Source organism: Pleurodeles waltl, chromosome 11 (assembly GCF_031143425.1).
Source record: "Pleurodeles waltl isolate 20211129_DDA chromosome 11, aPleWal1.hap1.20221129, whole genome shotgun sequence".
Taxonomy (NCBI): Eukaryota; Metazoa; Chordata; class Amphibia; order Caudata; family Salamandridae; genus Pleurodeles; species Pleurodeles waltl.
The window spans coordinates 11,556,305-11,580,649 of record NC_090450.1 but is presented as its reverse complement, the minus strand read 5'-3'; the positions used below and the strand labels follow the sequence as shown (position 1 = coordinate 11,580,649).

Sequence of the window (24,345 nt, the reverse complement as noted above, 5' to 3'; positions counted from 1 at the left end):
TTCCTGGAGGGACCCACCACTCTTCCCCCCCCTACCCCCTTCCCCCCTCCCAGCCCCAATCATAAATCTTCCCCCACATTCCATTACTCCTCTTCAGATGCACACAGTTCTCTGAAATGCCACCAGGTTTGCCCACCAACATCAGTTGAGGTGATGGAAACCCCAGTCTTGGAAAGCCCAAAAACAATCTTGCTTACTCCTTGTTATGTGGAACAGGAGTGTTAGTTGCTTTCTGCCAACTGTAACTTAAGGCTTATTCCTTCCCCGGATTGTGTGCATCCATGATAAGATACTATTCCCAAACAGAACTTGCACTTATTCTTTTTTTATCCAGAGCCCACTACTCTCCAGACTTTACAACACCTTTTTTTAAAGCCTTATCGAGCTCATCCTCATCTTTTCCAAACACCATGTTGTCACCTTGGAAAAAGATCTGCTCCACCTCCAAAAGAACCTCTTCCTTCTTCTTTGGAAAAATGCATCAGCAGAAAGCAACCCAGGGGCCATCCAAATAAATGACAGCCCCCAGTGGCGTCACAGACAACTTCAAATGCCGCAAATCACTCTATAGTAAATTTTTACAGTGGCTGCCTGTCCACCCCATTTTTAATTTAATTTGGGTCACGAAGATCATCACACATGCAGATATTCTTCCTTGATACTTGGCCACTAATACTACTGCTGCCAGCCACTCTGAACCTTATATCTCTTCATTCACCCCTTTCCAATAACTTTCCTAACTCTCCCTTCAAAAGTGCCATAATCATATTGGAGACCCTGCTGATCCTGTGGCCACAGAATTAGATTTCTTAAGCACAATTCTATGCTTAAAATTCCACAATAAAGCCAACTCATCAATGAGAACTCCTTAACAAAATCTTTCTCTACACTGGTCGTGGCTCCCAGTAAAACGTACTGTGGCACATTTGCACTGAGGGTGCTTCCCAGATGTGTCTGAGAGGTTTCCACCTCAGGAGGCTGTCACCGCATTTGGAATTGTATACTGTGAAAGACATCTGTGGTCAAGCGGATTGAGAAGTATGAAAATGTTTAATAATCAGCTGAATCGCGGAGTCCGGAGACAGGAGGGTCCCTGTGTAGCATCGAGCATAAAAGCTAAGCACACATACGGAAAGCAAATTTTTTTCATATACATCTCGGGGGAAATTATGTGCAGAATCAGTAGCAAAAGTGTTATGTGAGGTAGAAACTAAAATCATGAGATAGTACCAATTCAGTCTTCAGACTGATACAAAAATGTAAACTTTTCAGAACCGAGCATGCTATTCAAAGATTCTCGTCTATGATACCAGGCATGAGAATGAGGTTTGACATGATGGGCAGAAGTTGGTAGCATTGATTTAGCTTTGACCAAAACATGCCTGCCACTACTACAGATGTGCTGAGGCAAAATTGCTAAATTTTACAATATCTACTCCTTTGATTCGGATCCCTTCAAACCCAAGCAGATAAATACTTACACTCCCATATGCTCGAGGACTGATATCAGACGGTGCCAGCTTTTTATTCACTTTTGCCATTAATTCTATCCTAGTTTTTGTTGCCAATTAGCATGTATGGTGAGCCAGAATTTGCTAGAACCACAATCTTTTTTGCCCCAGCTATTAATTTCTTTTTCAGGTGTCACCTGTTAATCATTGCCCTCTCACATTCAAAACAGTCTTCCTCTGGCTCTCAGTTCCCTCTTCCTTGCTTGATACATTGTCATTCTTCAACATTGGTGCGGTCTGACTCTTATTGCCACATTTCCTGCACTTTTCTCTCAAGGAAAAACATTTCATGTTCTTAGATGAGCAGACCTAAAACATCTTCCTCTGCTCTTTGTTCAAATTGACTTTCTTCATTTCACCATTCATGTTTTGAGTCCATCCAGTATCTTCATCACTTTTTTCATCACCTCCTGCAGCGTTCTCTCACTATCACCAACACACATCTCCTTTACTCATCCTGTAGTGTGCTCCATCCTTCTACAGTCCCTAGAGCATCCTTGAGGCACACATTGTTTGCCAAAAGCTTGTCCTGCATTCTCGGATTGTTAGTGCACTTCAACTGATCTATCAGAGAATCTGCAAGCTTCCCAAGCTCCCAGTATGTGCCATATTTCTAAGACATCTGACTTATTCCCTTACTCTTTCCATTTTACCCAGGAATCTTGTAAAGCGCTTGTGACATTCTGACACCATGTAACTTTGTGATCCAAAATGTCCTTCATGCAGTCCCACTGACAATTGATAAGCATTCCTCCCCTCACCATCCCAGTTGCAGTTGTTTCTTCCTCAATGGTCTTGCTAATGTGTCTACTGTCCGCACAGTAATTGTGCAAGAACACACCTTGTTTACTTGCTGGGGAAAAGTTCTCTTCCTCAGCCGGAATTCAATAGAATGTCATGCAAAGTTTTCCACTTTTTCAACCATAGAGGTGGATACCCTGCTTCAGACAGGGAAAGTGGAGGCTCGGACATGCTTACCACTGTCCTAGATTTGTGCAAAATTGTTCCAAGAAAATAAAAGCTTACTGTGGAAACACAGTACATGTAAAGTGCTACAGGCATAGCCTGTCATGCAAACTCCCAAGCTATTAAGGAATATTATTGTCCATGTCAACTGCTGCTCCTTTAATCTCTCCAGGATGGTGCTTCAAAATGGTGGATATGAATCTGTTCTGTCACCACCTAACCTTGCAGTAGGTACCCCACTCCTTTACCTTTGGTGCAGCTTAACACTTTGAACACGCCATCCAATGATTCTTCAATAATGTACAGTGGCTCACTGTTGCAGGTAATGTTTCTGTTGGTTACTGCGTAAAATTGATTAATTTGTAAAACAATAGGTGCCGTGGCCCAAACTTAGCTCAGAAGGACGTGACCGGAGCAGTGAGCCACGGAACATTAGGGTGCCGAATACCAAGGCTGCATAGTCTTGATGCGTATTTAATCCATCCTCAGACACTCCCTGCCTCGCTACCACACTTCTGCAGGTTTTCTTTTGTTTATTTTTATCCCTGCTTTCTCGATCATCGTTTTTCCATTTTTCTCCTCTCACTACTTCCCCTTTTAAGGTTGTGCCTGCACAGGGCCGTCTTATGTTACAAAAAAGATTATTTAAAGGGACTTAAAACCTGCCCCTTACTTACCTGAAATTCCCGTTTGTTCATTCTAACGTCGCTTTAATTTATTTGCTTTTTATTGGCTAGCAGGTCACTTCCTGCTCTGCTTTCTGTTCTGCTTTTGCCATTGCGTGGAGCGTGGCCAAAGTACACCTTCTGGTGTCTGGTGATTTGTTACTTGTTAGTGTTTGTACTTGAAAAGATGAACTAAACACAAGTCAATTTGTGCTGAGATGTGTAAACTTGGCGGCCATATTGTAATGGAGTATCGAGTGCAGATGTAAAGCAAGCAGCAACTGGGCTCATGTTGTTTTTCATTACCTAATATTTACATTTCTGAAGAATAACAGTTGTAAAAATTTAAATTTGTGTTCATTTCTTAAATTACCTCTCACTCATTTTCAAAGAAAAGTCATTTGTGTTATTGAGCGACGTTTTATTTTGAATTGTTATTCTCTCAGTGACTTATTAACAGGCAGTCACAAGTGTTATCATCTTGCAGACACTAGGGTCATGATTTGAAAGGTGCAGTGGCACCAGGAGTCGGACCCGGAATGTTTTTGAAACTTGCACAGAGACACACCTTTTGAAGGTTGTAATGTCCAGTTGTGAGGAAAAACCTGTTAATATGTAGTAGCGAGTTAAAATGGGAATCAGATATTACCACGGCAGCCAAACCACGTGCTGAAGTTACAGCACAGCTGCTACATCGAATAAGTCTTTACCACACATTTCTTTACCACACCTTATGACGACATGCCTTAGGGAAAGTAGCGTTGTACTTTAAAGTCCAATGCTTTTCCACTGTTGCACAGACTGGAGTTGGAATAGTAAATTATACTGCTCCAGAGTCCAGCGCTTTCCCTAAGGCATGTTGATGTAACAATATGCATGGTAAAGGAATGCGTGGTAAAGATGCATTTGTTGTAAAGACTGCAGAGTAACAGCACGTGTGGTAAAGGCATGTGTTATTCCGACATACAACCATTAAATTGAGTACTTAGGCAATAACTAAAAGTCCATCGCAGTAGCTTTAGCCATCAACAGTAACATGTTCCATTTTATCATAAACTCTACCAGGGCACTTTTGATTTCCAATTCCCCCTTGCCATAGACCCCTTAAATTCCTGGCTGTGATAAATATTAGCTTTGCAACTAACGTTATTAATGGGGAGGCAGTTCAGGACATAAAAATACAGTTCGTAGCACCCGTGGCTGTAGATAAACATACTCTCCATACTCCTGCCATCTAATGTTTGGTTCTGACATTTAAAAGTTGTTTTTTCTTCACAGAAATCTTTATAGTCGCTAGGTGTGCTGTGACTCCTCCCTTAGTGGGGAATGTGCGTAGGCACCAATTCAATGTTGGATTATTATTATTTTTTTTTCCACTCTCTGGTTCGGACTTACACCGAGAGGGGTCTGAGTTTGTTCTCAGCACATTTTCCGGGCCCACACAGTTGCATTTTGACAGTGACTTACTGAGTGAACCTACTTGTCCTTTTTTTAACACACTCGTTGGAGCCAATGACATGCTTGACATCGCAGATATTGCTGTCCTCCACGCACCTTTTTAGAGTGTGCCACCTCCATTGGCTCCAAAGAATGCAGTCCTGAAGGGGTGATGCAGCAGACCACCTCTCAATATTGCTCCCAGTGCATCTCTAAGTATCTGTACTGTAGTCAGATCATCATGACGTCTGTAACTTGTCATTCCCCTCACTACTAAGACACCTCCTGCAAATCCTGACTTGCCTTCCACTTCTAAAAGACTCTAATGTACCATTTAGAAAGGCGTTAGGCACGGTGACCAAAACTCATTCTAAGAGACCCTAGACATCTTCAGAGACAAGGATCTCTTCAGTGCAAAAAGTGAGGAGGCCAGGCTTTCTGTAATTCTGGCAGCTCAAGCATCACCCAGTGCAGAGAGGAGGCAGTTAAGCCAACACATCATAGAAAGACCACTCTCAGGTTTGTAAGTATGCCACCTGCATCTGAGAGTCGTGCACCAAACCAGGGTAGCACAAAAGATCCAGCACTGAGGTAGAGCACTGCTCCTATGGAAGTCGGCTTTTTTTTTAAACCCAGAGCATGAACATAAGACAGCCCCCCAAGGGCCTCCGTCAACTTTGGCCTTTGGTCGGCACAGAGAGAAGGCTTTTGAGTCTATCAAGGCTCTACCCAATTGCATTGACGCAGTAGTTCGAGCACCACCCACTTTGAGGATGTCAAGCCTTTGTGCTTACACCTAAAATTAGTACCAAAAGTCACCTCTACGTCAAAGGTCACATCAGCACCTAAGATCCCGTTGCCACTGAAAGCTTTGTCAACAGCCGGATCCAAGGAATCAGAGCTATCAATCTTGCAGAGGCTCCAGGAAGAGCTTTTGACGCCAGACAGAAGTATCTTTTCATTCACCCCGTCTCCATGAAGACCTCCGCTAAGCCACCTCCTACCATGCCATCAGGGACTCTGCCTGATAAAAAAAAGGCTTGCATTCGAGGAAAACCACCCTTCAGAATACACTCCCTGACCAACGCCGAAAAAAAAAGAAAAAAAGTGGCACCTCCCTGATGGGCCACCTCCACCAACTCCTTCTATGCCACCAACTCCACATCCTCCACACACTCTTAAACTATGCCCCCTAGTAGTCACCTGCTGGTCCCAATATACCTTTTCAGACCGGTACAGCTCAAATTATCCTGTCGACCCATATGATCTGCCCTCACACCCAGGGCTCCCTGACAACCCCTGGGATGGTACTAACCTTGACCTACTTCTCAACCATGCCTGATACCCAGTCAGATCATGCTGCTGGACAATACGGCCGCTTACCATGAGGTGATACATAAGTCTTCAGCTTTCCCCAAGGTTGACAGGCGCGTCTTACAGGAGACAGAGGACTTCCTTGTGGAAGCTCTCTCCAAATCAGAGTGGACAGTGCAATTCCGGCCCATGCTCAAGGACATGCTTAATTCTGCCACAGATCACTTCAAAGAGGAGTTGAGTCTTGGTAGTGACACCTGTGGTCAAGAAAAAATATAAACCCTCACCTAGCGACCCAGTCTATCAGAACCCAGGTCCCCTATGAATACTTTGTGGTCTACACTGCCCGCAAACGTTTCTCCACCTGAGCTACAAGTTCTCTCACCACCCATAAAGGAACCAAGAAGATCGATGTTGTGGGGAAATAGTATAGTAGCAGGGGTAACCACTCTGTGGCACATAGACAATTTTATTGAGGTCTTCACTAAATAGGATAGGTAACATTAGGAGGAAATGCAAGGCTTGGTCAGACACCTTCCAGAGGAGTACGGAAAGAGTCTGGAGGAAAAAGTGTCTGAGGGAAACTATCTCAAACGCTAACAATAGTTGTTTGATGCAGCAGGCTCAGTCTCCAGTTGCAATAACACCAGTGTCATCCTCGGGTAACACACATGACTCTGCATTTCCACATTCAAACTTTAGGTCCAGCAGCCTCATCAACCTCCCATTTAACGGGGAGTATCTCTTCAACCCACGGTTTGCTGAGCTGCTCCAGAAAATAAGGACACAGATTGCGAGGACTGTGGGTGCCCTGCAAACAACCACCTAGGGGAGTAGCCAAGCCCATTTCACCCCATTAGCCGCAATCCTACCTACAGCAGCAGCATACCTTCCATCATCAGGGTGGGCAGGGGGCTCCACCAGGATGCTTTCAGGGGTAACAACAAAGGCAAGGGCAGACGTGACTCCAGTAAAGAACGGTCTACCTTCAGTGACCTCCCCCTGCCTGCCCACCAGATCGAGCGTCACACGTCGGGGTGAGAATACCCAATTATTCTCTCCCAGGATCGAAGTCAGATCAGTGGGTTTTAGTGGTGGGCTGCCACTGCTGCTACCTAGAACTTCTCATAACCCCTCCCAACATACCACCCCTGCAGACACGTCATCTGCGAGGATAGAAATATCCTCAAGGAAGAGGGCCAAGCACACATCCAAGAAGGTGCACTCGAGTCCTTCCACATAGCGGGGAAAGGGCATCTACTCTGTATTTTTTCAGCCCTAAAAAGGACAGCTCCCTCAAACTTTTCTTAGACCTCAGGCCTTTCAACTAATACATCCTGTCGGAAAATTTGCATATGATTACCCTACAGCACACCAGGCCTCTGCTCCGACAAGGTGATTACTTGATGGCACTCAACCTCAATGATGCCTACTTTCACATAACTAACCGCTCTGCCCATCACTGGAACCTTCGATTCCTGGTAAGGGGACAGCACTACCAATTCAAAGTATTTCCGTTCGGGTCATTATGTCTCCAAGGGTGTTCACGAAGTTCCTAGCAGAGGTGACCACCCCACTTCCGGAGGAGGAGAAGGGGGGGGGGGTGGGATCAGACCTGTTCCCCTCCTTTGACAATTAGCTGCTCAAGAGCGGCAGCAGACAGCAATACCTCACCGGCACTCATCAGCCATCTCCCTGCTCCACAGCCTGTGCTTCACAATAAATGCCACTAAGTCCCACCTCCAGTCTCAACAGATCCAGCCCATCCTAGAGTCCCTGTCTAACCCATTCACAGGGAATGCTCACCCTACAAAAGAGTGCTGGCATTCCAGCAGCTGCTGTCATTTTCAGCTACATTTTTAACTCCCAGTTGGTGCCTTCTAGGGATGATGGTGTCATACAGCTCCTTAATACCTCACGCTATGCAGCCCCACAAGAGTGCATCATGGGGCAGTGGTCATAGGTCTGGGGTCACTGGGAAGACCTAGTGTTGATAAAGGCCAGCACTCACCACTCTCTGCATTGGTGGAAAAGCAACAATTTGCTTTGGGGTAGGCCCTTCACAGACCCCATTCAGCATGTGGTTTGCACCACAGAAAACATACAGGCCGTGGGGCTCAGCTGATTCTGGCCTCCTCAGCACAATGGGCCCACATCAAGGACCTAGAACTGCTAGTGATGCAATTAGCCATCAAGGCCTTCTTCCAGGTAACTCCAGTGAAGATAGTTCTCATCAAGATAAACCACATCATCACCATGTTTGTACCTACAGAAGCATAGCGGCATCCATGCTCTCCAGCGATGAGCACTTACTTTGGGGATCAAGTATTGGGCAGTTGCACACAACATACAACGCCTAGCAGGAACACCTTCCAGAGATGGACAACCACTTTGCAGACCTGCTCAGCAGGACGCATCAAAGTCCACTACTTGGAACTCCACCCAGAGTCCTAAATCTGTACTTCCAGCTTTGGGCTACCCCACAAATAGACCTGATTTCCACCCCGAAAACGCAAAATGCCCAAATGTCGCCTCCAGGTGCCCATAGTCCATTGGTGATGCACTAGTCAGGTAAGTCGAAAGGAGCATTAAAAGGCACACATTACAAACGTAGGCCACTTTTATCTCGCCCTTCACACCATTCAGAGTCACGAGATTCACCCTGCACCTGTAGACCACGGAACTGTTCCCCATCACCTGAGAGGCGCCACGTTGGCATCTGTTTAAAAGGTGAGCAATCTACAGTTAGTCTATCATTTGGTAATGCCTTTTCTGGTAGAGACTCTGATCGCACAATCCTATCCTACCCGCCCATCTCCCCGTTCTGTGCAATGGTCTTGTTCAGTCCAATCTTAATAAGATTCCATCTCACAAAGTTTCATGTTGGTTTCTGTGGGATCCATGTCTGTTGGCACGGTAGGAGTTCAGAAGGAAACTGATGCCAACACAATCAGGTGGCGTATACATTCTGGTCCAGACATCACATCCTCTTGCAACAGAGTGGCACGAGGTAGAACAACTCCACCAGTCGGTGCGAGAGGGAATTGCTCTGCAAAGTTTTCCAGATCCAGACATACAACTGAGAATATTCAAATGGTGAGGAATCTGCAGTTCCGACAATCTCTACCAGAAAATATGTTGTCAAAGGTAAGCATTGTGTTTGTCTGTAGCCTGTAGTGCTGTAGATTCACATGCACCCACCTTCTTCCCTGGAGGCCTGTGCCGATAGCGGATCTCTGCTATTATTAACCGGTTAACTCCGCACAGTATGTACAGTGCATCATGCCATGCTAACCTGATAGTCCTTACGCATTTTCACCTGTTGTGTGAAAAACAATCTCGCGTTGAGTCAGTGCCTATGAATAATTCCCCACTAAAGCGGGAGATACAGCATCTCTTGTGACTCAAAAGACTTCTTTGAAGAAAAACAAGTTGCAAATGTTCGAACCCAGCACTAGATGGCAGAAGCAACAGATGCTTTCAGGGTAAATAACATTATCCTTTCCTTATAAGCGGAATTTAATTGAGGCTGTATTATGAATCCTGCTCATTTACTAGCAGCCAAATAGTCCTGCTCACTGCCAGTGAACTGGGTGGGGTCCATGCCAATGCAGCTCTTAGTCCATCTATTTGCATTATTTTCTACAGTAAATATTTTCGTGTGTTTATCTTGTGGCAGATAATTAACAAAACATCATTTTGACAGCTTTCCAGTAATACATGTGGATATTTCTGAGAATACTTTCAGAAGATGGCTGGCAGATGGCCTTTCATGCTGAATAGTCTTGTAGCTTCAGAGTCCGACTAACACAGAGGAGGCAGCTAGTGTAAACTACGCAGCACACAGCATTGCAGAAGTCATTAAAGAGGGAATCATGCCATCAGCACGTGTAGCTCTAAATTGGTTTCTTACCTTTTTAAAAACCCTATCCAATTTAAGGTACAGTTCTAGGAAAATTGTAGTAGTTGGGACCAGAATGTGTCCCTTCCCGTAACTTTCACTTGGAATCTGTTAATGTGCTCAGCTGGCTGTCTTTCAAGAGGCCAAAACACAGATAAAGTGCAAGGGCCCAGGCGTGCTGTGGCTTGCAAGGGCCCAGGCGTGCTGTGGCTTGCAAGGGCCCAGGCTGACAGCGGCGTGCAAGGGCCCAGGCTCCCTGTGGCATCGCTTTTTTCCCTCCATTTTTTGGGAGTGCCTTCTCCCTGCTTTTCCCTCGTTTTCCCTGATTTCTCCTTGCTTTATACCACGTTTTTGATTGCCTGCTCTTTGCTTTTCCCTCATTTTCACTGCTTTGTCTCTGCTTTTTACCACATTTTTTTGGAGCGCCTTTTCCTTGCTTTTCCCTTGTTTTCACTGCTTTCTCCTTGGCTTTTCTCCTGTTTTTTATGTGCCTTCTCCTTCTGAAGGCCCCTCATGACCTGGCTGTTAGATTCAGCCTCTGGGACTTGCAAGCTCCTGGATACCCTGTTGGGTGATTAGCCGTGCTTTACAAATCCTGATTGAGTGAACAGAGTTCAGGTTTCTTTGGATCTTAATTGAGTCACAACAGGATTTCCTTAATAGGTAATAGTGCTGCTTCTGTGCCACAGCGTGGCCTAAACCGTGTTATAAAAAGTTGTTTGTTTCTTTGCATTCTTGGAGCTAACACAGGCTTTCATCCTCTGTGTTCTTGTTCTGGAAGAGGAGGTACAAGGTGGGCCATCTTCGCGATATGTTTCATGAGGTATGGCTTCACTGTGCCTAGTTTTAGAACACTAAGGACTGTTCCTTGTTAGGAGAGGTTAATAATCCCTACAGTGTCCAAGGATGTCTCACCATGCTTGTTGTTGGTTGTCGCTGGGCCCAGCTTGCTCGGAGGAGTTGGTAGCTTTGAGTCTACCCATCACCTTGTTAGCTCACTAGAGCATCAATGATTTGAAGGCTAAGTGTGCCTGACTCTTGGGAGATACTGTTGGGTTGGGGGTGTCTTCATCTAGGATCTTGCTGCAGATCTTTGCCGTCTATACTTTGAAGAAGTGTTCTAAGCTTTTGCAGTGTTGAAGACTTGTAGCGCCTTTTTCCAGTGCCTCCCTTCCTCTAACTTTAATGAACAGTTTCCTAATTTGGTTTGTAATCTGTCTGATTTGGTAGAGTAAAACACCTTCCCTCCACCTTCACCTGGTTGCGATACTCCCTCATTTGTCATTTCTCCGCTAGCGTCCAGATTTCACCCATTCTTTTCTTTCTATCCGGGCCAGTCTGGAGCCGCTTGTTGGCTCCTTATCGGCTGGTTCACGCTTCTGGAGGCGAAGAGAAGACGCTTTGCCTAGGCCTCCTTAGACCCTGTGAGAAGGGCACCGCGGGATCTTTTGGACCTGCCTTTGTAGCAGATGGGCGGCCCAGGGATGGGAGAGTTTCTGAGAATTAACACTGCACTTCCATTACAACCTCTTCCACATGCCTGCCCTGGTGAGTCTAGCTTGCATCCTTCGCTCTATGCCATGACGAGCAGAGGATCACACATGTCATTGGCTGGTTGTCCGAAAAGTGTTTTGACATGTTCTAGACGGCATCCCTTTCCCTTTAAAAGTCCAAAGCCTTTGCTGGCAGACTTGGATCCTAAGCAATCCGAATTTTCTATGCATTTTGGTAGTCTGCTTTTGATCTTCTCTCAGCACAGCTCATGGTCTTGAAATATAAGGCAGCCAAACGCTATTGCAGGAAAGGTAACTTGGAGAACATCCCTTGAACCCCGGTTTCCCCCTCCCATACCCCCAGATAGTAAACGACTTAACCTTCCAAAGGCAGTGGATAATTATCAGCTGAGTCAAGAGCAGTGCGCGGCTTATCTTGGTGCAATATTGGACATATATTGTTGCATATAGTCAATAACTACAGTTAACTAAAGAATTAAAGGTCCTGCAGGGTACTTTGTCGAATCCTGGTCTGTACTTGACAGTAACACAGCTGGGGATCACATATTGACACTTCAGATTGTGTCTGGGACCCAGCGGCAGCTGCTGCAAATATCGAGGAGTGGGGGGGGTGGGGGAGGGTGCGGGGGGTAAATGGAGAAAAAAAAAATGACTTACCATTTGTCATTGACGCCGCCGTCCTCTTCTGCTGCCTCGCTCATCCTCCTTGCCTGTTCTGGTGCTCCAGCTTTCACTGGAACACCAGAACAGGCTCCCCAGCAATCCTGGTGCTGCTTACATGCTAAAGCTAGCACGCAAGCAGCACCAGGATTGGTCTGTGCGGCAGTGACTGCCTTTCAGACACAACCCTGGGGCCTGTGCAGTTTGTATGGAGAAACCTAAGTGCGCATGTGTGTTTGGACAGCCGTCTTAGTCCGTCCAAACAAACATGTGCACTCTGTGCACTCACCTCATCACCCCTCACCTCCCTAGGACCAGCCCCGCCCCTCCCTGCACCTGCTGGCTGAGCCAGCAGCAGAAGTATCAAATGATATTCAAGTATTTTATGTTTGTGCTGCTGGCTCTTAGGCCCTGGGGTGACGCTCCTCTGCCCCTTCAGAGGAGCCGCCCCTGCTGGGAGCTGAACGAAGACCAAGCTTGATGATGCTAAAGTCGCCCCATTATTGTAAGCAGTCCTCAGCAGAGTACTCAGTGTCTGGTTGATTCTGCACCATAGTGTGAGTAATTCACTGTTTGAAGAACAGGTGAGCTGCTCAAGAACTGAGCATGAGGGGAGGGCCAAAGGATTGTGCACGGCCAAAGCCATGCACATATTTGGCATGTAAGTCCGGCAACACACATCATGTAAAAATCTGATAGTCTCTTCAGAGTTCTCAATCGTATCTTTCTTTAGCCCATGGAAGCGTCACTTTAATACACCAGATTATGGTATTGCACCTAAAGGTATTTATTAAAAGTGATAGTTTTTAAGCATGAACTTGGAATCATTCATGCCCCCCGCCCATGTCCAAGCCATTACTGGATGAAGATGCAAGTCAGTCGTCACGTGCTCCCTGTGTGTCCTAAAGTCCTATTGCACATAGAGCAGCATTTTCAACTAAAAGGAACGCAAGGTTTTTGTACAGCGCACACCCAGAGCTCACGCATTTGAAGGTGCTCTTAAATGTGATGAACAGAAAGAAGCCTTGGTGAAATACATTTTATGACAAGGATCGCACAAGTTGCTGAAGCCGGGATGGACCCCAGGTTATCTGGTTCCGCTTTGTGCAGTTCAATCACTAGATGGGTATCTTCCTCTCGCCCGTTGTACATCGAAGGGTGCTGCTTTGTATTGAATTCTTGGTCCAAGAGATTCAAGCATACAGGTGGGCAGAAAACACCAGATGGATGCTTGGCTTGTTTTGGCCTCAAGGTGCAGGAGGACTTCGAGCTGAGCCAGAGCCAGGCGTCCCGCTCAAGCATTCAGCGGCTCGGCCACCTCTAGTTTAAAACACTTGTTTCAACTGTTGAGAGGAGGAGATGGGACCAACCAGTACCCACAGGCTGAATCTAATCAAGCCTCGTGGCCCTGCCCACATAAATAGGATTGTCAGGTCCTTAGGAGTGCTACACCCGATGACCTGTGGGTTGTTGGACTGCTTTCTTTTGCTCCATGTTGTTGGGTGTCCTCTATGGAGAAGGTCTTGCTCTGATGCGCCACACTAGTGGGGTTTGACAGATACTACAGTGCCCTGCAGTGAGTGAGGACACTCCTTTTTGGCTTGATGTTGAACTGTTTAAACATTAATTGCATCAATTTCACTCCTAACACCTGTGCACTATTCTGGGAGGTAGGGAAACTTCTTATACATTTCTTTGAGATATAGGGTAAGTTTTTCATTAAGAATGGGAGGTAGTCAGAAAAGTCAAGTGTTAAGTCAAGGTTGGCTTCTTTGCTACCTTCTTTTCTCGATAACTCGAAAGGGTCTCCCTTGATGCGTCAAATGAAGGTTTTGCAAACTCCTGAGAGAAACCCTGGTAAACTCAGTTCTTTGCCAACTTTCTCACAGTCTCCAGCAGACTTTGGAAGAACCAGATATGAGTTCCTGTGCCCTCCAGTTTTTGCTGAAACTTGGCACGCTTCTAGGCTCTCCAGATTTGTTCCTTCTGGCCTATTTTGCAAGCAGCCTGTTGGAACAACAATATCCATTGCTTTGGAAATTGAGATGTAGTCCTGCCCTGAGGGCCTTAATGTATGTGAAACTGGTAATCTGACTTTATTTTTTCCTAGGCGTTGTGCTTACCTATTGTATCCGCAGAGGCATAGACCTTTCACTGACAGTTGTGTGACCTGGAGGCGTGCACCGACCACGCATCATACCAGGCAGTGGACTACTGTCCTTTACCCAGCTAGATCACATAAAGTGATGCTGGCAGAGTATTGGGTTTTGTAAATTTTTACTGTGACCAGGCCTTTTTTTGTGTCCATGAGAGCACAGTCTGCTGGCCCCTCTTGTGTAAAGTTCTGCTGTTATATAAAGCACTGAACCTTGCAAGAATATCCTGTCTGCACGTTTGTGTGTGTGCAGAGCATGCGTAGTAGGACTCTGTGGGTTGTGGGTCGGAGTATTTGGGCCATTGGGATCTATTTTGGATGGCCCTGACTTGCAATGGCATAAGATAGAATGCAATACCTTCCCTCAGACAGTGGAAGTGTACTGCTGGCCTGCATTCAGTGTCTTTAGGTTGGAGACCTCGAGATTTGAGAGAGGAGCTTGGATTCATGGCTTCTTTTAGGAATTCCGTATAGTCTTAAACTGTAAACTTCGTACTTGTATAGCGCACTACTCACCCGTTAGGGTCTCAAGGTGCTGTACGCATACCGCTGTGGAACCCCTCCTGGCTTTTCCCTGTTAGGTGCCCACTCCTGGGCAACCTCCAAGGTGAAGCCAGGCATCCCAGCGCTGTTGGGGCCGTTGTGGAGATTAAGCAAGCTATTGCCCAGAGTTACAGAGTGGGGCCCATGAATTAGATTAGGCACCGATGCGAGAATTATCAGGTCCGAGGAAATTGAGCCCAAGACCTGCCGAGGCGGGAATTGAACCCTGGTCCCGGGCCAGATTTCTGCATCAGGGTCTGCCGCTCTAACCATTGAGCCACACTTCTCCACTAGTTAGTCTTAGTTAGCAAAGTATTGCTGAGTAGTTCTTCTTGAGTTCTGCCAGCGTGGACAGCAAACTCTCTCAAAAAGGCATCCAAAGTAGTAAGCATATTCTCCAAGTCAGGGGTTCAGAGTGCCCGGCTCTCCGAGCCCAGTATCAGAATTAGCTGTTGTCAGCCCCATCTGACTTTTTTCAGTGCCCACGTATCTATCAAGCATACAAACAAAGGAAGATCTATGTCCCTTAGAGACTCCAAAGAGGGAAACATTAGAGCACAACACATTGGGAACCATATGTTTTCAGAAATAGCAGAAAGGTTTACCAAAGACGTAGCCTGTGCTAAGATGCCCTACACTAGAGATGGGCAGAATTTTTATTTCTGCTGGCAGAACTGGAGTAATTTTGTCACTTTGCGTTACTCATCTCACATGGAATTACTGATAAATCCCACTGGTGGAATTAAATCAGCACCCCGTTAATGGTACTGAGAGGGAGCAGTAGCTGTGTTTTTAAAAGCCACTGCAGATTAACATTTATTCTGCAGTGATTTTTAAACAGACTGCTCTCCCTTCCAGCCATGTTTAAGTACTACTGCAGTGCACATACCCCTCAGTGCCTTACATATAAATGTAAGGGCACCAAGGGATATACACTGCACATTGCATAGTTACATCGTTTTCTCTAATAAAAGTCTTACAATTCTGAAAACCGCTGAGTAAGGGGCACTTCAAAAACCCTCCCTATCTGCCCTCCTGTCCCTCAGATCAGTGACCCCTATCATTGGCCTCTTTCTTCTGCTATTTCAGTCTCTTCTCAAAATACTAGACCTCGCTAGTTTAGATGCACTCACTGCCCCTCGAGAAAACAGTATCTAACCCCTCCTTTCTTACCAACTACCTGCACACACCGGCCCTACTGCCTTCCTCTCTCAAGTCCTTGAACGCCCTACATTCAGTGCTTAATTTGTGCTTGTTGCTTCTGGTGCTGAGCACCGGCACTTATTTTTCAGGGCCGGCGCTTGTTCTTCTGCCTCAAGCATTTGCTGCAACCAAAAGACACACATGGGAAAGACAGAGGAAGAGAACAACGAAAAGGCGTCACAAAGGGAGAAAGTAAAAAGCTGCAAGAGTGAGCTGAAGGGGCGGGGAGAAGCTGTATATGGATTGAAGAGGCCCAAGATGGCTTTAGGATTACGCCGCCTCAGTATTCCGTGTTCGCGCATTTAATTGCAGCAGCCGCGTGTTTAAGTAAAGGGCTTTGGGCACCGGCACCTTTTTACTTACAAATTAAGCACTGCCTACATTAGACATGTTCAGCCTCTCTCCCCTCTAACAATACACCTGAGGCCGTCCTGGAAGACTTCCATGGTGGTCTCACTAAAGAGATGGTCTCCTTAACTCTCTGATGCCCTCAACTCAGTTTCTACTGCCAACAATCCTCACGTCATCACGATTGCACGCTCTGTTCTACTATGTCCTCCTCAATATGTTTGCATTGGAGGACTGATATCTCAATCTCCTTCTGCTCTTATCAGACATTGATTTCTTCCTCTTTGTTGGGGAGCCACCGGGCCTCCCTTCATGGTCCCAACTCTTTTTGCTATACACTTGCTTTTTTTTTGGGGGGGGGGGGGACCATTTTCTACTCCTTCAGTTCTCCGATCACTTGTACACCGATCACGCCCAAATCCGGACTCTTACTTGCCTTGCGCCTTGGTTCTGTAGCCAGAGTGGTCCTTATCTGTTGTAACGGGGTGGCCGTGCACTTCCTCAGCAAAGACCGCCTCCACCAACCGCGCGCCAGCAGCAGGCTTCAACACAGCAAGAGCCCGCCCTTTGCTCTCTCCAAGTATGCCTGCTCCCTAATGACATTGTAATATACTTTGCAACCAGGCTAGAGCCCAACTCCCTTATCACCTTGAGGTTGGCTGGCTGTCAGCAAACACCTGAGGACTTTTACCCTCTAAGCCTGCGGCATCCCTCATCTCTAAACTCCCAAATCGATTACTGTGATTAGCATCCTCCACCTTCTCACAGTTCCAGGTGCCTGCCACCTGGGCTGCAGGCCCCTGGCCACCTGGGCCAAAGACCCCACCTCCAACCAATCCCCACACCCCCTACCACCCAGACCTCCGCCACCAAGTCCCCCGGACCCCTCTACCCCATCCCCAGACCCCCTCTACCCCATCCCCGGACCCCCTCTACCCCATCCCCGGACCCCCTCTACCCCATCCCCGGACCCCCTCTACCCCATCCCCGGACCCCCACCACCCAATCCCTTGACGTCCACCACCCAATCCCTGGACGTCCACCACCCAATCCCTGGACGTCCACCACCCAATCCCTGGACGTCCACCACCCAGTCCCCAGACCCCCTCTACCCAGTCCCCAGACCCCCTCTACCCAGTCCCCAGACCCCCTCTACCCAGTCCCCAGACCCCCTCTACCCAGTCCCCAGACCCCCTCTACCCAGTCCCCAGACGCCCTCTACCCAGTCCCCAGACCCCCTCTACCCGGTCCCCAGACCCCCTCTACCCATTCCCCAGACCCCCTCTACCCAGTCCCCAGACCCCCTCTACCCGGTCCCCAGACCCCCTCTACCCATTCCCCAGACCCCCTCTACCCAGTCCCTTTGGCACTTATTCCACCCACCTGACATCCTGGAGCTCAAAGCAATTTCCTTCCACCTTCATTTCAAAGGAACTTTTAAAAAAACATCTTAAACCAAAGCAAGGTTGATGTCTAAATGGGATTGTTACCTGATGCTGGTCACTACATACCACACACTTGGCCACTGAAGCGAGAATGTTTGATACACATCTGTTCCAGGCGTTCATTCCCCTGCACAAGGATAGCCAAGTCCACACGTCCGTCCTGTCCACATTTTAAATTCTATGTTGACCACCAAAACAGTTTTTTGTCCCATGGTTGTTCTGGTAGAACTTTTAACGCTTCTGACCAAATAAATAAATGCAAATCCATAGATTTAAGGTTTCATGTGTTGTACACTGGCTCTCGAGGCATAGAACATTGGATATATTTGCTTGTATCCCACTGACCAAATGAGGCAAGTCCTGTGTTTAGTACTAATTGTTGCTAATGTGACATTTTCATATAAACCGTGTGTGGGTGTCCCTCATGGACTTTGAAATAAGTCTTTGCAAGCGGCAACAGTGAACACTGTGCTCAGTACATCATTTCTCATCCAAGGAGAGCAGAGGATGCAGGTTCAAGGTGCCTTGAAGAACTTGGTGGATACTTGGGGGAGCTGTGTGGAGCAAACATGGGCATGAAATGCTGATACCTCTGAGCTTTAGAGGGGTAGATGCCACTGCTTGGGATGAGGTTATGTCAGAGTCTGCAGTGATGCAACACTAGGCTGAACTGTACACTTCAGTCGATACCAGCTAAAAAGTGTGATGTGGTTCGGTGTTTAACAAAACCTGTGCCTTCATTTCAGAAAATTTGCACCAAGGTGCTCCGTGTGCAAGGAGCCCATCATGCCGGCTGCCGGCCAGGAGGAGACCGTGCGCATTGTTGCCTTGGACCGCGACTTCCACGTGGATTGTTACCGCTGTGAGGTAAGTGTGGTTTACTCCTGACCCATTATGAGACACAATTACCACATGCTTCAGTACTGTATGCTCTCTTGAGTCTCTTGTTTAGCACGTCACTGGCTTTAGAGTATTCTTCTCAGATCTATGGAGTGTGTTTCTTAAAATACGTTTACTGGATGCTTACATCTTGGTCAACGTCTTGGAAAACAGACATTTTAGTCACATTTATTTTTGCATTTCCTCTAGAATAATATTGAAATCTTCGTTTTTCAATGCTTGCCTAAGGGACAGTTTTATTTTTTATTTAAATTTTTGGTCTCTTATACACTAAAGACTGCCTTATCAGCTAACCTGCTGTGGCTCTTTCAAGTTCTTTGTGTTTGTTTTCAATCATAATGTTGTTTGGCTAATAGCTGAAAATATACCCCATGCATTTCTCAGAGGAAAGTCTTGCAGCTTGTATCACCCTGCCAAGGTGTCCCACTGATTCCTCACAGAAAACAGTTTACCTTTCTGGGTCAGATTCTTAGTCTTGCGAAGGCTCAGAATTGTTGCCAAGAATATTGGTGACCTCAATCACCCACAACCCAACACTGATGCCCTTTATTGTGAACAAGAAGTGAGATGTCCCTGAAGAAGGTGTGCGTATCACAGGTTGGGTCACCCACTCACTTCATGTTACGCTCGATGCATGTGCAGCATGTCCACGTCTAGGCTTGCTGTAGGATACAAATCTTGTGACTGAGTATGAGCTCATCTCAGTGACTATACCGGCCTCGTACAAAGTCTGTCAACTGCTGCCGGTAAGTACCTCGTGCAGCACCGACTGGGTAAATGAGTTGAGACACAGAAGTCGGAGCACCTGGGCTATATGTCCAGGAGTGTGTGCATAAGGAGAGTGCTGGAATGGGAGGGAGGTGTGGAGGGAGCGCACACTTCCAGCCTTCTGTGCCATCAACCCTTCTTGATGCGGCAAAGTCTGCAGACACTGTATAGTGGCCATGAGACCTCAGGCGAAAGGCTCAGAGACAGGAGGGTACTCATCTCCATGGGAGCACACTATCTTGCTTCATCGTTAGCCCTTAATTTAAATGTTGCTGCAAGTTTTTTATTTTTATTTATAGAACACTTTTGATGCCCAGGGTGTGGGACATTTGCAGCTGGCCTGAGGGCGTTTGACTGCAACGTGCACTGAGCCCATTAGTGAGATCTACCCAGAGTATCACATGGTGGCCTCTTCTGTCTGTGGTGCATGAGTCGCCTACCAAGTGTTGATGAAACCGGTGGCCTCCTATGGTGGGAGGATGTCCCCCTAGCCACCATTGCCCTAGAGCAATCACCTCCACATGCAGAAACCACCTTCCAGAGGGAAGAAGGAAGGAGAATCGTAGCACTTCTCAATCAGTGATCAGAAGAAAGCTGCTGGAAGCATTGCTTGTTTGGCTTATACCATTTCAGGCCATTCAAGTGTACTACCTTGAAAGACCCTGAGACTCACCAACAGAGTTCAGCCAACTCAGCCTGGCAACCTTGGAAGATCCTAAGACCTATTGACTGCAGGTGATCAGGCATCCGTAATGCTTGGATCATACCATCTCTGTTCAGCATCTCCGTTCATGCAAGACAACATCTTGGGTGACCCAGAGACTTGCCGCCCATTGACTCCCGGAATTTGAGGCAGGCCAGCTTGAAAGCCATCCCGAGACCCACTGCCCTTTGCTTTGGTCTTACCATCTTTGTCCAGCATCTCAGGCCATCCAAGACACCACCTTTGATAACCAGAGACATGTTGTCTTCATGCAATCCAGCTCTGCCACCTGGCAGAGCCCCCAAGAACCGCTGTCCATTACCTTGAGGCAATCCAGATTCGCTGTACTTGAAACATACCATCTTTGTCCAGCTTTTCAGGACATGCAAGGGACTACCTTGGAAGTCCTGTAGACCTGCTGCCCAGTGATTGAAGGCAATCTTGCCTCATGCAGGTGGCCACCTTGGAATACCTTGGACCCACTGGCCATTGGCTGTAGGCTTTGAAGCTTCCCTGTTGCTTGCATCATACCATATTTGTTCAGCATCTCAGGCCACGTGAGTGACCACTTTGAGGCCCCTGGGACCCATGGCTTATTGACTGATATTGATGAGGGCACAGAGCATCACCTGTGCTTCATGCGTAATACCTACTCATGCCCAGTTACAGCCGCTGTCCGACTGAAATACCTGATGGCTTCCCATAATGTAAATGCTTAAATGTTCTGCGGAAGTCATCAACATTTCAGGTGTTCACTCCTTGACTTACATTACAGAGCAGTTCGTCCCTGGACTCCCCCCACCCCAGATGTTTCCCTCGTCTGACCTCTGTTGTCCTTCCATCAGCACTTGATGCACTCAGGTCTACCATGGCCTGGGCCCAAAGGCAAGCATTGGAACTTGACTGGACAGCCCGAGAGAAGATTAAAGAAAGGACTCTTTCCCCTGTGTTTGTTCTTTGTACCTTCTCAGGAGCTGTTCACTGTTCATGAAGTGTCACCTTAATTGTACGTTTTGTTTGCATTTATGCATCGTTTTTGCACTTTGCTCGTTCTCGCGCAAAGGGACGTCTGTGTCGAAGGCAGTAGGAGGGTGGAGGGTGCAAGTGAAGAAGCCTGTGTGGCCTCAGCGAGGGCTGTTTGGGTGAAGGATGTAGAGGTCAAGACAGATATACCGCCTTCTCATTCGGGTTATTTGCTAAACTTATATTTTAATGTTACTTAAACCTGTTGGAAAGTTGTAAACACGTTTTATTAGTGACAGATATGTACGAAGGACCTTGCTCCATCATAGAAGATGTTCATTCATGGCATGATCTGTTGCAGTAACAAGCCAGAGAATGTCTGAGAGCCTTCCTCACTGAGCCGAGGGGGTACCATCAGGGTTTACCTCGGGGTGCACCTCAGTGAGCTGAGGGTGTACCATCAGGGTTTACCTCGGGGTGCACCTCGGTGAGCTGAGGGTGTACCATCAGGGTTTACCTCGGGGTGTACCTCGGTGAGCCGAAGGTGTACCATCAGGGTTTACTTCAGGCTGTATTTCAGTGAACCGAGGGTGTAAAATCAGGCTTTACCTCAGTAAACTGAGGGTGTACCATCAGGGTTTACCTCTGGGTGTACCTTAGTGAGCAGAGAGTGTATCAGGGTTTACCTCAGGGTGTGTACCTCAGTGAGCCAAGGGTGTACCATCAGAGTTTACCTCAGGGTGTACCTCAGTGAGCCGAGGGTGTACCATCAGGGTTTACCTCGGGGTGTGTACCTCAGTGAGCCGAGGGTGTACCATCAGGGTTTACCTCGGGGTGTACCTCAGTGAGCCGAGGGTGTACCATTAGGGTTTACCTCTGGATGTACCATCAGGGTTTATCTCAGTGTGTACCTCAGGCAGCCTAGGGTGTACCATCAGGGTTTACCTCAGGGTGTATCTCAGTGAGCCGCCTGTGTACCATCAGTGAGCCGCGGGTGTACCATCAAGGTTTACCTCGGGGTGTACCTCAGTGAGCCGAAGGTGTACCTTCAGGGTTTACCTCAGGGTGTATCTCAGGGAGCCGAGGGTGTACCATCAGGGTTTACCTCTGGGTGTGTACCTCAGTGAACTGAGTGTGTGCCATCAGGGTTTACCTCGGGGTGTACCTCAGTGAGCCGAGGGTGTACCATCAGGGTTTACCTCGGTGTGTACCATCAGGGTTTACCTCGGTGTGTACCATCAGGGTTTACCTCGGTGTGTACCATCAGGGTTTACCTCGGTGTGTACCTCAGTGAGCCGAGGGTGTACCTCAGTGAGCCGAGGGTGTACCATCCGGGTTTACCTCGGGGTGTACCATCAGGGTTTACCTCGGGGTGTACCATCAGGGTTTACCTCGGGGTGTACCATCAGGGTTTACCTCGGGGTGTACCTCAGTGAGCCGAGGGTGTACCATCAGGGTTTACCTCTGGTGTACCATCAGGGTTTACCTCTGGTGTACCATCAGGGTTTACCTCTGGTGTACCATCAGGGTTTACCTCTGGTGTACCATCAGGGTTTACCTCTGGTGTACCATCAGGGTTTACCTCTGGTGTACCATCAGGGTTTACCTCTGGTGTACCATCAGGGTTTACCTCTGGTGTACCATCAGGGTTTACCTCAGGGTGTACCTCAGTGAGCCGAGGGTGTACCATGAGGGTTTACCTCAGGGTGTACCTCAGTGAGCCGAGGGTGTACCATGAGGGTTTACCTCAGGGTGTTCTTCGGTGAGCCGAGGGTGTACCATCAGGGTTTACCTCGGGGTGTACCATCAGCAGGGTTTACCTCGGGGTGTACCATCAGGGTTTACCTCAGGGTGTACCTCAGTGAGCCGGGGGTGTACCATGAGGGTTTGCCTCAGGGTGTTCCTCGGTGAGCCGAGGGTGTACTATCAGGGTTTACTTCAGGGTGTACCTCAGTGAGCCGAAAGTGCACCATCAGAGTTGCCCTTGTTAGCACTGAGTAATAGAACGCCTTTGGTTCACATATCTTAACATATAATTCAGGAAGGTAGTAATGCGTTCTAGATTGCTCCTAACCTTTGGTGTGGCTATTCATGCAGAAGAAAAACACTAACACCTTATTTTTATGTCTGGCAATTTATTTAAAAAAAACATATTTTTCAGGTTTTGATACCACTATTCACTCTTCCATGACCTCAGCAAGCCATCTAAAACAGTTTCTCTTTTCCATCTGCCCTGAAGTGAATACAAGCCTCTCTTGTCATCAGTCAGTCTGATGGGGCAAGTAATCAATGTAGAACCTCAGTCATTCCCCGACTATCACCTGTCTCTATGTAAGGATCTATATGGGAATTACGTCACTCTTAAACTAGTCATGAAAGTCAGTACAAAAAGCTAATTTTTAATACTGCATATTGCTTTAACACATCAATGTATTATAAAAACACTCAAATGTAAATCTTGGCTACCAATTAAATAACAATGTGATTTATTACGGGGACTTTAACATGAAAACTCCCTTACAATTCAGCCACGTTTTTCGGGGTTTCAAGCTGTTTAGTAAAAACATTCATTCTTTGATCGTCACAGTTAACTACACTTGTCCCAACCTGAACTTTCACAATTAAAGCTCAAAATTGAGTTTTCTGCTGGATGTTTTCGCAGACGGCCTATGTTTCATCCGCCTGATCCTCTTTTCGTTATAGTGTTAAGAAGTATTAATAGTGGCCACAGAGAGTTCAGATTTCTCTAGGACCACAAGAACTGAAAATGCACCTCATTTTGTCCTCAACTTCCGAAATGTAAATACCACCGGTTTGGATGATCCCACCAACATCATGAGCGTGGTATCTCAGGAGGCCTCCAGTCTGCGCTTAACCTCCTTCCCTGCGAGATAGCCCAGTAGTAGCAGCAGAAGGCTGAGTGGGCTTGTGCGCGTCGATTGTGGCTTCTTAGATGGTAATTACTAGCGATAATGAGGCGTCATCAGAGACACAAGGCTCAGCTTCTGACCAGTTTTGGCTCAAAAGCAGAGTGTCCCTTTGACATGGAATACTTTTAAAGAGCTCTTCAGATTCATGTCTTCATGAAAAGTTCTGATCACCGGCCTCTTGTTCGGAGTAGCCTAAACAAGTTACAGAAAACTATCTCATTCTTTAACTCACGGTACTTCATTCTCAACCTCCATTGCATACGCTTGAATTCCATCACCAGATCATTTATCTGCAAATGGTCTGTTTATAGCTCTAAATGTTTTGGTTACAGACTCTGGCTTTACCACTATTTTCAAGCTTTGTTATCTAACTGATGGAGCTAGAAGGTTGTTGGGAACTTTAGGGCTCATGCCCTTTA

At 47.0% G+C, this 24,345-nt stretch overlaps 1 protein-coding gene across 3 annotated transcripts in view; it reads left to right on the top strand.

Moving 5' to 3' along the window:
- Positions 1-24,345, top strand: part of LPP (LIM domain containing preferred translocation partner in lipoma) — a 657,734-nt gene that overhangs the window by 619,380 nt on the left and 14,009 nt on the right. For all 3 annotated transcript variants that reach the window (XM_069212799.1, XM_069212797.1, XM_069212798.1), the window contains one exon: positions 18,409-18,529. In XM_069212799.1, the coding sequence (XP_069068900.1) occupies positions 18,409-18,529 (121 nt within the window). The remainder of the gene's footprint in view (positions 1-18,408; positions 18,530-24,345) is intronic.